Source organism: Falco cherrug, chromosome 1 (assembly GCF_023634085.1).
Source record: "Falco cherrug isolate bFalChe1 chromosome 1, bFalChe1.pri, whole genome shotgun sequence".
NCBI classification, from domain to species: Eukaryota; Metazoa; Chordata; class Aves; order Falconiformes; family Falconidae; genus Falco; species Falco cherrug.
In genome coordinates, this window is record NC_073697.1 from 69,722,761 (window position 1) to 69,736,400 (window position 13,640).

Genomic DNA, 13,640 nt, shown 5'->3' on the forward strand with positions numbered 1-13,640 from the left:
ATACTTACACAATCTGACATGAAAACATTCAACTCCCCTAACGGAAAGCGTTAAAGAAAATGTATTTTGAATTAAGAAATTTGAAGTGCTGAAGCTGCTAAATGGCAGAACCAGGCCTTGCCCCTTGTATAGCCCTAATCCAAGGTTGGTTTAAAACTCAGTCAAGTTAATCAGTAGAATAGAGAAACAACAGATGATCAATTTGTGTACACAGGTGCTCTCAGAAACACAGGTGTTATTAGAAAAATTAGTATATGTGAATAAACTAATATAGTTCAAAGACTAAGTGTGCTTGAAGGATTGTGTGAGTTAAAGCAGGCAGAAAGAAGATTATGATCAGAGGAGGACATTGGAACCAAGGCAGAGACTGGAACCAAAGAGATGATGGGACAGAGTCAGGTGATGGATTTGCAGAACCGATAAGACCAAAGGAAACTTCTAAAAAACTTTGGACATTGACTAATGATTTGGTAAGTGTATGTAAGATGTGCTGCACCCCTTTGTTCTCTGCCTCTCACTGAGGTAGCGGTCCAGCTCTGAATTGCGATTAAAGCAAGCCTAGTGGTAACCATGTCTGTATGAATTTTTTCTTTAACAGAAAGTGTGGATTTTCTCTCAGTATGTTGTTGGACCATACAGGTAACTAAGGTTCTATTTAAAAAAAAAAAAAAAAAAAGCAGCCAATCTCATAGGACTGCAAGGAGAATCATAACTTTTCAGTTACAAATTTCATTCCAAGAGCTTCTAGCAACATAACTTTTTTCAAGGAACTTCTTTCGCTAAAGTATCTTCCATAAACTGTGGAAAACAATTTAGTATCAACAGTACCATGAATGAGAAAACTACAGATTATTGAAGTTTCAAGGGCTGAAGCTCATCCCAAAGAAGCTGCTCCCTAGGCACACCACCTCATTTGTGAGTGGGGTCACAGTGACCAATCTTTGCCTGAAGAAGAACACAAACTAAGTTTTCTAAAAACAAAATTGCAAAGAAGAATAAAATGTTTGGTGATACGTAGGTATTATGCTGTCCTAAGTACCCATCTTTATCTACAGATGTGAGTTGGATGTGCATTTGTGGGAGGGCTTGATAAAAAGCTGGGTTGGCTACACAGGAATATTTCCTCCTAAACAAAGAAGTCATTCCTAGGAACTAGAAGAAAAAGAGCAGCAGAGATTAAGAATAATTAACCCATTATGAGGAGCAATAAACAAATCTGAAGTCATAGCACATCACATTTTCAAAACAAGTATTTGTAGATTAAAAAAAAATTCTCAAAGGGAATCTCAAGAAATTAACTACCAGTAGCATAAACAAATGAGCTTTTGGAAGTCTTTCCCTGGTCAATAACCAAGTACCTCTTCAGATGGGTAAGGAACATGAAGGATTTACACCTCTGAAAGGTCACCGTTGTCCCTGAATCTCTCTCTGCTCACTGCCTCCTTAAAAGGCATTCCCACTTTCTTATAAGGTACTTGTTCTCTTTTAGGCATCTCTGTCCATGTCAACATAAAGTCACATAAAGTTTCAAGCCTTTGCTGAAAAGAATTCCAATTCAGATAATATTCATGTAGAAAAAGTAGAACAAACTGGGTAGGAATTCATTTTGCCTGACCCCCTAGTACACTGAAACCAAAATTAAACCAGGTTCATGCTTACCTACTTTTTTTCCTATGTATATTACAATGTACTTTATGTGTCCATTTTAAATCTCTCATGGGGGACATCTCTTCTATCATTTTAAAATCATTACACCATTCTCAACCCTCCCTCCCTTTAAAATTTGCAATTTATGATTGAATCAAAATTCCAAATCTCAAAAAATTCCTCACTGATAATGTGGTCTCATTTCAGCAAATATCCATTGAGTCATGGTCATAAATCTAGTACACTAAATTCAGGCAAGAAAATAGTTTCATGCTTGCTTAGTTACTTTTGCTTTATGCAAATTAGAAGGTACTTGAAATGTCCTTCTATTTTTTCATGGAGGAATGTTCTGGGCAACTTGGTGCCAAAATTTCAGCATAACATTTTAACACTTGACAGTGTTTACTAAATATTTATATCCTATGCATTTAAAAGTAATTGTGGTGATCTCACCAATCCTTGTTTTTTGTTTGTACAAAAACAAAGTGAAGTTTACATTGCAAATGACAATATATTTTAAATTAACACATTTTACAACTTCCCAGTTGTTAAAAAAATTACATATACACTACTTAATATTTGCAGGACTTGTCATCTTACCAAGAATTGATGGATGCATGGCAAAAGCACTATATCTGCCATGGTAAAATAAAGCCCTTCTGCAAAAACGTGGTCCAAAAGCGGAAGGTCAGAGGTTTTTGTTCTCCTGATGCAAGGGGCCTCCCTGTTGACTGCATCTGATACGTCCTGGACAAGCAGCTTGGAGAAAGCTATGCTCAGTTCCAAACTTGGAAGTGGATGTTCATGCATTTCCACTGTTTTTTCTTCCTCTGTTGCTTCTTTACCAAGTACAGGCACTGCAGCCTTGGCACCTGCCTTCTGTTGTTGAAGCTTTTGCCTTCGAATTTTATCATCATTATGTACTCGGACAGGTTCTCCCAGCTTCCTTTCAAGCTGTAAAATGTCCGGAGGAATAGTCTGACAGCGTTCAGGAGATGCAGTCAAAAACCCTTCAACAGCCAGAGGTATGCTGATCTCACAAAGTCTGGTCCACTGACTAACCTGCCAGATAAATTTATGTAATTAATGTCTCTACAAAAAGAGAAACAAAATCCAGGGTACCTTCTTGTCCACTTTAAGCAAAGAAATTCCAGCTTTAAGTACATTATTTGATAATCTTTGAAGCTCAGATATTTTGTATTACTTTTGCAATAGCAGAATTAGAAAGCTAAATCTTATATATATATATATATATATACCAGAACAGTTATCCAGAATAGCATATTTTTATTCCTTGTTCTTGGCATAAGATTAGGGTGGCTGCATAACTCAGGAGAAGCTAAGCTGCAATCAGTTTATATATGTCACCTCTACTACGTACTGATAACAAAACCAGATGACACTGAAGAGATTTGATCACATTTATTTTACAGAAATGCATTAAGTTATCAGTGGTTTTTAGCATACAGTATCAAAAAAAATTAGTCTAAAAGAACAGCACCTTAAAAAAAATTCTTATTTTTCTCATATTCTTGTCCTCTTTTTCTTATTCTCTGCACTTAAAGGTTTTAAAACTTTTAAATTCTTGTCTTTCCTTATTCAGTTTACTCACATTGAAGCCATGTGAAATATGGAACCAAGTTTTCCAGCAGTTCCAAGAAGAGATTAGAATTACAGGTTCTAATGGGAGATGTCGGGGACAATTTCTCTATGCCAGTGCTAGAGGGACTAACACAGGAATACACTTCCCCAGATCTGCTGCTCACCAACAGGGATGAACTGGATTGAAGGCACAGTAATCAATGGCAACCATGGATGTACAGACCATGAAACAGTGGACTTCAACCTCCTGAGAGGAGTAAGGCAAGCCTAGATGGATGAGCTGCTAAATGAGTAAACTGCTATGTGATAAATGGGCTGAAATATCAACTCTAAGGGTAGTAGTGGTTTATGGTTCACCCTCTATCCAAAGGTCAGTTAGAAGTGGAGCTTTTTAGGGGTCTATGCTGAGGCCTATCCTATTTAATTATCTTTACCCATGACCTGGAGGGCGAGGTGGAATACACTCACATCAAGGATGACAGCAAGTTGAGCAAAGCAGTCAACAAACTCCAGGAAAGAGCCGCCATTCACTGGGGCCTGCACAGGCTAGAGAACAGGTTGACTGGAACTGACATAAAACAATAAAGCATCCTGCACCTAGGATGGACTACACCCCTCTAACGGTACAGGCTCAGAACTCCTAGGGACTGACTACCTGACCAGGTAGGAGGTCTACTGAAAACACCCTGTACATCCTGGTGAGCATAAGCTAAACATAAGCCAGCAGCATGTCTTGGCAGTGATGAGGGCTAACAGCCTACAGTGCTCTTGAAATCAAAATTAACAATAAATTAGGTATTTCTTAGTTTACTTCAAACTGCAAAAGCTGTATTTTTAATTCATTAAAACTACACTGCTAGACATGAAACAAAGATCTAACCTATTTTTTGAATTTTAGGGTTCTTTTTGTGCTGCTAACAAGTCCTATCTTTAAAAAGAATTATTTTTCATCTTTATGCCAAAATACAGATACCTCTCCACTGAGGAAATTTCATTTCTAAGCAAATGAAGTTTCTTAAAGAACTTATTTTACATGAATATTAAGGGTCTACTTCAGAGTATCTAATGCTTATAAAAAAACCCAATAATCTGTCTAACAGAAAGGGATGCACTCACTTCAGCACAGGCTTTTAAGCAGGTCTTCTTAAAGCCTAAGAGTTCCAAAACATCCTTTTTAGACTGATCTGCCTCATATGTTTTCTGTATTATATGCCTTAAGACAACAGAAAGCCCAGCTCGGCAGAACTTGCCATCTTTCACAACAACAGCAGGTAAACAGCAGCTCTGCACAACCACTGGAAGCTGACATCTGGAGATTAAATGGAACTCAAGATCACCAAGGAGGTTTTTTGTCACAAACTGGTCATCCACATCTTCACCAGTTGGCACCAAGAAAATTTTGAATACTTTGCAGTCACAGTAGGATAGCAAAAACAGTGAAACAGATGTATGAAGAGGAAAGATACTATCTCCGTACTGATGAGAAAAATCCAAATATAAATGTTCTTCAGCAACACTATCTTTCATCTTCCTCCTGTGCTGAAGTCCCTGAAATAGAAATCAGATCACAACATTCAGAAAATAATACAGAACTCAGAACAAAATAGAGGGTTTGAAACAGTGGTCCTTCTACTATGTGCCAAAACTGATTTTAGCATAAGACACTATTAAAGACATCCTGCCTAAGTGGACTGCGAGCCCTTCTTAAGAGAAAAGAATGGTTTCACATATACACTTTCTTTTCACATAGAAATGTCTGTGTGGAAATGATCTGTGTAATTTTTTTTAACATTTTAGCGTATTTCTGACATCAAACAAAACATACAAAACCAAAAGAAAATATTATTTCCTTTTAGATTTTTTAGCGTATAAACATTTTATAGCAAGGTAGGTTTTTTTCTTTAAGCAATAATCTCCCATAACATTAACCATACAGTACTGAAAAACAAGTTCCTGAGCACATATCTACAACAGTCATTTTGCTAATATACACACATTTATCTTTCTGTAACTGTTAGAAGGCATATATATAGAGGATATTTAGGCTATGGGAAATAATATTGGTTCCTGTACTGAATATTAATCTACAGCCTGGTGAAAATACTAACTGAAGATCAAGAGAATGCATAAGAAGAAAAAAAAACACATTAATTTCAAGAATGCTACATGAATACCTCAAACACACAACTACTTTAAAGCAGTTAAATACAACTGTAACATAGCTGAAATCAATGTCTTCTCATTATATTAAAAACTTTAATCAATTTTCTTTAGAATTGGTTGAAAATTGTATTTTTGCTATTAAACTATTCCATACCAGTTTAATATAAAACAATGATGGAACAATTTTTCTGCTCCATCACTCAGTAAAATTGCCCATTAACTTTTAAATCACAACACCTATTGAAAAGCTTTAGACACTAGATGGCACTGTTAAAACAATCATTATAGAAGAAAGCTTTATTATAATTAGAGAAAGAAATGTCAATGTTGCTAAGAAAGGTCAGTATGGTTTTTTTATATACATATATATAAAGCACAAGTGAGACTGGAACGGCAACAGCCTTTCAAATCACTGTCTAGATAAGGTGTCTGTACAGTTACATGAATATGACAATTATTTAAAACAAAACAGGTTTTCATTTGACATCTAGATTATCAGGTATTTTTTTTCATGTAGACATGTACATCAAATTTACTCTTTTGTATCATCTGTCACTGGGCCAAATCAATAAAAAGAGGTAGTGGAAGAATAAAATCAAGTCCACCTGACATTCAGTAGAGATCATAATAGTGATTGTTACAGTGAAGCATTTTTAAAACATTACATGACATGATTTTGTCTCAGAACACCAATGGCTCAACAAGTACTGTTGCTTTTTTTCAAGTAACACACCTGCCACACATAGTACAGTACAAAATGAAATACCCACTTTCCTAAAAGCTATTTTATTTGGATAAATCTTGACAGCCTGTAAGTTGAGACAGATTCAATATCTTTAAGTACGGTTCTGTGTAAGAAATTATATAGTGAAGGTACTGTTGAGATTGGTCAAGAAGAGTTAGTCTTACCTGCTAAATCCATAGTTACTAGCACAAATGCATATTCTCAACTACAGTATTTCTTTCAATATTAAACAGTACCCTCATATGCGTTTGGGAGGGTTTTTCCTGGTCACTCCAGCCACTCAGACTGGATACACATTCACCTTAGAAATCACTTCACCACTGAATTCTTTCTTCTGGTTGACCTCACTGGACATAATCAGCTTTTTTGGTCATTACCATGCTGTATAGAACTGCTAAATATTTTGGTGAAGTCTGGAGAGGTTTCTATTTCCAAAGTATGTTTTCCCATAGTTTCCATCTATTCTTACAAATTATTCCAAATCTATCACTCGGGACTGCACAAGTAAAACAATCTTTTCACCACACAGGTACTCTTCAATACGTACAGCAGCCCTTGCCCTTTTTCATCCAGAGTAGCAGCTCTGAAGCACTGTTTCCCCACAGAAGATAATACATCATTAGGCTAAAAATAAAAAATAAATATCTGAAAGATGCCCAAACAGAGGTACTACTTAATCAGGCCACCGAATAAAATTACAAAAATGTCCTGCTGTGAAACTGGTAGATGAAAGGGTGAACACCATGAATGTGAATTCTCCTCCAATCTGTTGAACAAAATTATTTCTGCTCAGTAGCAATAAGTAATAGATAGCAGCCGCCAGTCACTCCCAGAGAAAGAAACTGATTGGAAATAATTACTTGTTGGTTATTGGTCTGCTCTGTATTCAGTCCAGTAAACACTCGAGTTGATGCTATCCTATTAATCTACCCATCTCCTTGAAGTTTGAAATTTGACTAGAAATGTCATCTGGTCAAATTCAAATATTATTACCTTCAGGTATATAACTATCCCATACAGAAGTCACACAAACCAGATAAACCAATACTTGGATCTTGCTGACGCACGATAAGCAGATGTTGTCCAGCTACCCACTCCATGCTTTTCACGGGGTCCGCAAACAGGAATACATGTACAGCCCACCTCATCTGGTCAACAGTATCTTCACTTAAAAGTCACTTCTCAACCATTTGAGGTAAGGCTCTGGATTTTGCGCTGAGGCAAAGGTATGCTCCGGAGACGTCTGTTCTTTTAAATGCCTTGAAGGAAGAACCTCTGGGAGACAGCTGAGCCAGACAGCTTGAGGGTGGTTACTAACTTCTTCAAAACTCCAAGTAATTTTTTGTAGTAATTTACCACTACTCAGCTGCAGCATGGTGAACTATGCCAGAGAGACTGAATTATTTTTTTCCAAACCTAAATGAACTTCTACAAAGACAGAAATAACACACAAGCAGTGACATTATTCACTATCTACTTACACAGCTGTGCTCACACTGTAAAATCAGAACAGTTTGCAGAATTGATTAAGATCAAATTATTTTGGGAAGGGGATGAAGGAAGAACCAAGACTCTTCTTCCTCCTCTGCCAGAGCAGTAAATTAATGCCATTCAGCACATAGCCACAAAATTGCTCATGTAAAGGATATAGTAGAAATCTGCAACTGCAGGCGACAGGAAGCCCAGAAATTGCTCATTTTGACAGTGGCTCAGAACTAGGCAGCATCAGCTGGTCTTGGTATTACACACTAAATCAGCATAGTACCCTCTAGTCCCGTGACTTGTTATACCTTCTTCACAGAGTCAGTTCAGACATGGATTTAGCTCTTTTTTGTGTTCTCCCTCCTCAGGTAAAGCCACCTCACACAGGCTTGGTAGCATGTACATTAAGTTTAGCTAGCCTTTGGAAGCAGTTCTCACTTAAGACTGTCCAGTACAACACAAGTTACCATACTCAGTGGCTAGCAGTCTTCCAGTACCTGCCTGTAATTACCTACTCATGATACCAAAAGGACAAAAGGACAAAAACGTTCTCCAGTAAGTCTCCACTGAATTGTATGATTCAACTCCATGACGCACAAAGAACCAGTGAACAGGTCTACAGAGGTAAGCGTAACACCCAGCAACATTTGAAGTTTAGCTGCTCACATGCAAGTACCTATATTAACCCTGAAATTAAAACAGAGCTTTCATTGATAAGAATCTCAGGGCTCTTAATGAAGATGCAATATCTGCTGTAGAATTTTCTGATATGTAAAAAAAAAAAACATTTCTACACTTTATTTTAGTTGGATAGGCAGATATTAGATTTTTAATAAGTTTTCCAATAGCTAGGTTCTCCTTTAGCTAGGTTTTGTGCACATGCTGAAGTTGCATTTATCCCAAAAAGCAAAAAATTGTAAATATCACTCATTCATAAAGACATCCACTAGCTGCTCAGATTATTTTTAAGTACTCATAAAAACCTTTAGAAAGGGATGCTCATATCAAGGTAAGGGCAGAGGAGAAGGATTAAGCTAAGGCAGTGGTTTTGATTAATGAGACTCTCCCCACATGGGAGAAGTACGGGAAAACTCCAAAGATGAAAAATACGGTCAATATGAGAACTTCCGTTTTAAGGAATCACATAAACAATGATAGGATCGATACAGCAACAATTAACCATTCCAGTTAGTAATTCTGAACCAAATAAAAATACACTGTAAATTGATGATTTCTGAAAAAAGTACAAGCAACTAACATCTTACACTTAAAAGCACAACTCCAGAGGAGGAGGTAACTCCAGCTCTCATCACACAAATATATGTCTTATTTCTCTAGTTTTCAGAGAGAGTTAAGAACATTGCACATTTCACAAGATTGCATCTTAAGTCTGAGAATAGGTACTTACATACACACGCGATTTCCAGGCCCTGACAAACCAATCTATCATTTCATCATTTATATGACTGCGATTAATTTCTGTTCACACAGGCAATCAGATCTCTCTAAAGGCCCTGATTCTGCAAGTACTCGTGGTACCTGACCTAAAGTTGTCTCTGCAATATTCAGTCCCATTATTTTCAACTATAGTCTTAAATTCTTCTCATATACTATACTACTATTCTTCCTACCAAAGTCCCTTTCTCATCTCAAATTTGCAGTGCTACAATACTGAAATTAGTTTCCCAGAACCACATTCCCTGTTCTGCTACTGATATGGTCGATTTAGATCTGAGTTATTAAGCTTACTGTGTGGAGCAGAACAAATTATATTCTTAATTAGGGTCCATTTAGGACAATTATACTTCCGTTTCTGCAGCTAACCTTCAAGGAATGAAAAGATGAGCTTCACTCAGCAGGAAATGTTGCACTTGAAGCTCCTGTTTGCATCCTCCAGCTGTTTCTCTCCTCCTTTGCTATGCCAATCATGGTCATCCAGGGACACATCTTTACAGCTGCCAAAGAACTAGCACCTAAATTCCAAGGAAACCCAAACAAACATGTTAAGTTAGGTACCTTTAAATTCATGATAATTCAAGGTCAAATATGCTCAGGTTTGCTCCTCCCTCTCCTTCCGATACTCACGCTTAATTCTTCATTTCACCCAATTAAAAATACAAATTATTAAGATGAAGGTACCATCCTCAAACAAGAGCAGAGAAGCTTATTAGCTGATATTTCCATTTGTGATCAACAGTTAGGCAATTAACAGTGCTCATGTTAAAATCAGCTACCAAGTGAACACCCGTAAGAGCTGAGCAGTAGAAGACAATGTCGTAGAAGACTACTTGCTGTAAGTTGTCTCTAAGTTAAATCTTAACATACAAGATTCTCACAGAACAAAGGCCTTTTCTTTCTGTCCTCCTTTACAACAGTTAAAAAGTTTAAGGGGTTTTTGCTTTATTAATCTATTTGTATTCTACCTAAGAATATTTTCAGAATGCCAAAACATGGCAATTAAGTTAATTTTGTTCATAGATGTGCAAGTTGAACACTCAAATGCCATTCTGAATAAAGTAAGTCTCTACTAGAGATTCAGCTTCATTGCAACTATAGAACTCACAATGCATGGGGTAAACACAGAAATTTTAACCTATTTAGAACCTACTAGCCAAAATGAGAGGAAAAAAAAAATGGCCTGAGCTCAATTGCTCAGAAAATCTTTTGTAAATCACCCTCTCCCATTTTCTGACTTCTAAAGGCAGGTGTCTCCCTACCAACTTCAGAAAGCACTGCTAAAAGTTCTCTACCTTCATTTTTCATAAAGCACTTACAAGGACAGTGTAGTTTTTGAGCTCATACCGAACTTTCATCCAGACTGCAACTGCCAAATAACATGCCTTCCTCAGTAACTTAAGTTTTTTAAATTAGTATTTGAAGTTAGAAGATTTAAACTAATCCAGCAGGTTTCTCTTGCTCTTACTCCTCTAGACATCAAAAATCAATTAATCACAAAAAAGATCATTCAGAGACTACCTCAAAAGTTTACCTAGGAAATTTTCTTTTTCAGCCTCAGACAGATAGTGACCAATGTAAAGCCACTTGCTACAGTCAAAGGCCCCTATCTTGAATTACAGGGTAACCATTCAAATCAAAGATTTTCTCTTTCTCCATTACACATTTGTTTCTAGAATGACTAAGATGAGAGCAGCTTTATTAAAACATTTTAACAAAGATTTTAGAGATTGACAAAAGGCACATTAGCTAATGCGAAAAACAAAACTTATGTCCTGGATACAAGCTTTGCCATACACACAACTAAATTGCAAGAACTGCATGCACTACCACTATCAGAAAGCCCAAGTGTTGAAGTTTGTCCTAGTTCATACTGGCAATTCAAGTGTTTGCGCATGCCAAGGATCTCCACTGTCTCATGTTTGACTAGATCACTGTACTATTTCTTCACAACTGGAAGCACTGAATCCTCCTCCTTTAATGCAGCTGTATCCCAAAAATGATTAATCTGACACCTTGTTAACCAGTATTTTTCCCTTACTTTTTTGCCGGAATTCTGCTATTCCACGTGCTTATAATAGAGAGAAGTTAGCAATTTTTAAGCAAACCGGAAAAACCAGGAAATATTAGCTATGAACATGTTTAAAGTTATGCACTTTCCAGACCAAGAGGACAGGCTTTTCCAGACTAGATGGTAAAGAGAGGTAGCAATAGTAAACCCCACTCTGCTTTTTGCATTGAGCTTCTCAGCAGCAACTACTCTAATACTTTAATTCCAGAAAAAACTTGAAAAAGTATTTTTAATAAAACAGACTTCTGTAATGGCTGTAACTCATTACGTATTGATTTCATTAGAATACCAAAGCATTCAGTCTGGTTTTATTTATATTGCTTGCTACTGTAAGAAACTTCTATGCCCTTTCATCACAACAGTAAACTGAGTGTCTCACAGGTTTTCCTCCCCAAAGCCTTGCAAGGTGCAAGTTTCCTGTGTTCCCATTATAGAGGTGAAAGCTGAAGCACAAAGAGAATTTTTAGTTTGGTGTCACACAAGAAGCCTGTCCTAAAGCAACCCTAAAAATCAGACATTTTCCTTAAGTGGTTGTTGTTTGCTTGGTTGTAGGTGTGGGTTTTTAAGTCCAGTCTATGAATACAATGTAAAACTATGATCACACTAATTTTCTTTCCAAATGTCTCATAGAAGAGAAACCAAAAAGAGTCTGTCCAGGACTTCTGTCTAGAAGTGACTTTATCTGCATTTCCTCATTGTTTCCTCTGAAGAAATAAGGTCTTCTTGCACAGTGACTTCAACTGAACTGCACACACATTGCCATATCCCATCCCTCTCCCGTCTTTTACTTCAGAGAATTCTCCCTAACATCCTGTTTCTAAGCACAGATGTTTATGAAGTGCTGTTTCCTGTATTTTTTGTTTCTAAGAGAGTTGTTCTGCTGCACTATTTTGGCTCTGCAGAGTACATCTTCCTTGTGGATTTATACACAGCCTTTCCTTTGAAAGACTTAATAGCCTACCCGGTTGCCCATTCTCACTTAAGTGTTTTTGCAAAACTACTACCCTTCCATTAAATGGGATAAATTTATGAATCCCTTGGCAGCTTACTAAGACAAAAGCAGCCACAGGCATACGCAATAAAACAAAACATGGAACACAGAACTAAAAAAAAAACCTACAAGACATTACACTATTCACCCACAGTATTTTTCCCAGCACTTCTTTTTCTCTAATTAGACTGTAAATTCTGTGGGAAAAGGTTTTTTTTTTATTTTATACTGGCCTTATTTACAGTAGCCACTGTTGGAAAAGGGAAAGGGAGAAGTAATGGATTCCACAGGATTTGCAATGTAATTTAAAAGACAAGATAAATAGTGTTGCCTACCTCTGGTATAAAAATCACTTTGGCTATTTAAAAATTATCAATATTAAGCAATGTAACTTTCACTAACTATACTGTTTGTTGCTACTTTCCCTTCCCTTTCAATATGCACTAAACAACGGTTAAATCAATTTCACTGTGGTACAGTGTAGTCAAGAAAATTATTGGCTTAAAAACAAATGTTTCCCAGGAAAATAAAGAATTAAAACATCAAAAATAAGTAAGTGCATAAATATCTGCCTACTTTTATTTCCTGGAAAAGATTTAATTTGTTGATTGCTACATGGTAAAAGAGAACTGTTGTTAGAGACATTAATACTTGAGAAACATTCAACATAAGTAATTTAAAAATGCAGTTCTCCTCAAAATTAACACTTGTGCTTCACGACAGGCAACTCTGAAGTTGGGAGTTACATCTCTGCCCAGACAATCAGTTTGCTGTACGCGTTTAGGGCCACCACTGCATCCTCGAGGGAATCCTAAGCGAAGCATGCAAACTTTTCCTGAAGAGCTTCAAACCAGAACTTCGGACAGGTGTATCAGCAAAGCAAAAGCCGTCAATGCTTCAAGAAAGCAAGACGCAGGCTACAAAGAACAGAAGCCAGACTGCAGAAGGCCGGTACACAAGAACTGGGTTACTGCAGAAAATCACAGCAGCGGGTTGCAATTCCCCCACAGGCCTGCTCCGTTCCCTCCGCAGCGGGCTGCCCCCACAGTAGTCGCACCTGGTGGCCAACACCGACCCTTCCTCACACACACGCACACAAAAAGCTCGGCCGTAAGTCACCGAGCGTCAGGTGAGCGCCTCGAAGGCTGCAAGCGCCCTTCCCGCCGACACCTACCGCCGCTCCTCACCGACGGGCACCTAAGCAGGGAGCTTCCCGCCAGCCCTCCCTCACAGCACCGACAGTTAACGGCCCAGGGCGGGCGCGGCCATTCCCGGGCGAGGAGCCCGGGTGAGGAGAGGGCAGCGAACCAGGGCTTCCCGGAGGGCACCTCCCGGTACCCGCCGGCACCTCCCGGTACCCGCCGCGCCCGCCCCTCCCCCAGCGGCGACGTCCCTCCCCGCGCGAGCGCCGCTTACCCCGCGCCGCTCTCCCGGCCCTGCGCGCAGCCCGGCCCTCCCCCGCCGCTTGCCGCCCCGACTCCGCC

The 13,640-nt window shown here is 38.2% G+C and overlaps 1 protein-coding gene across 5 annotated transcripts in view; it reads right to left on the reverse strand.

The window, feature by feature from the left end:
• GSTCD (glutathione S-transferase C-terminal domain containing) overlaps window positions 1–13,639 on the reverse strand; it is a 72,847-nt gene extending 59,208 nt beyond the window's left edge. Inside the window, exons 1-4 of one of the 5 annotated variants that reach the window (XM_055698467.1) lie at window positions 13,573–13,635; window positions 9,464–9,612; window positions 4,366–4,797; window positions 2,248–2,709 (exon numbers count right to left, since the gene is read on the reverse strand). In XM_055698467.1, coding sequence (XP_055554442.1) covers window positions 2,248–2,709; window positions 4,366–4,776 — 873 coding nt within the window. In that variant the 5' untranslated portion in view covers window positions 4,777–4,797; window positions 9,464–9,612; window positions 13,573–13,635. Of the gene's footprint in view, window positions 1–2,247; window positions 2,710–4,365; window positions 4,798–9,463; window positions 9,613–13,330; window positions 13,514–13,572 lie in introns of those variants that run through there. The other 4 variants (XM_027802604.2, XM_027802603.2, XM_014278485.3 and 1 more) reach the window with 4 other exon arrangements.
• Between the last annotated feature and the right edge of the window lies 1 nt (window position 13,640).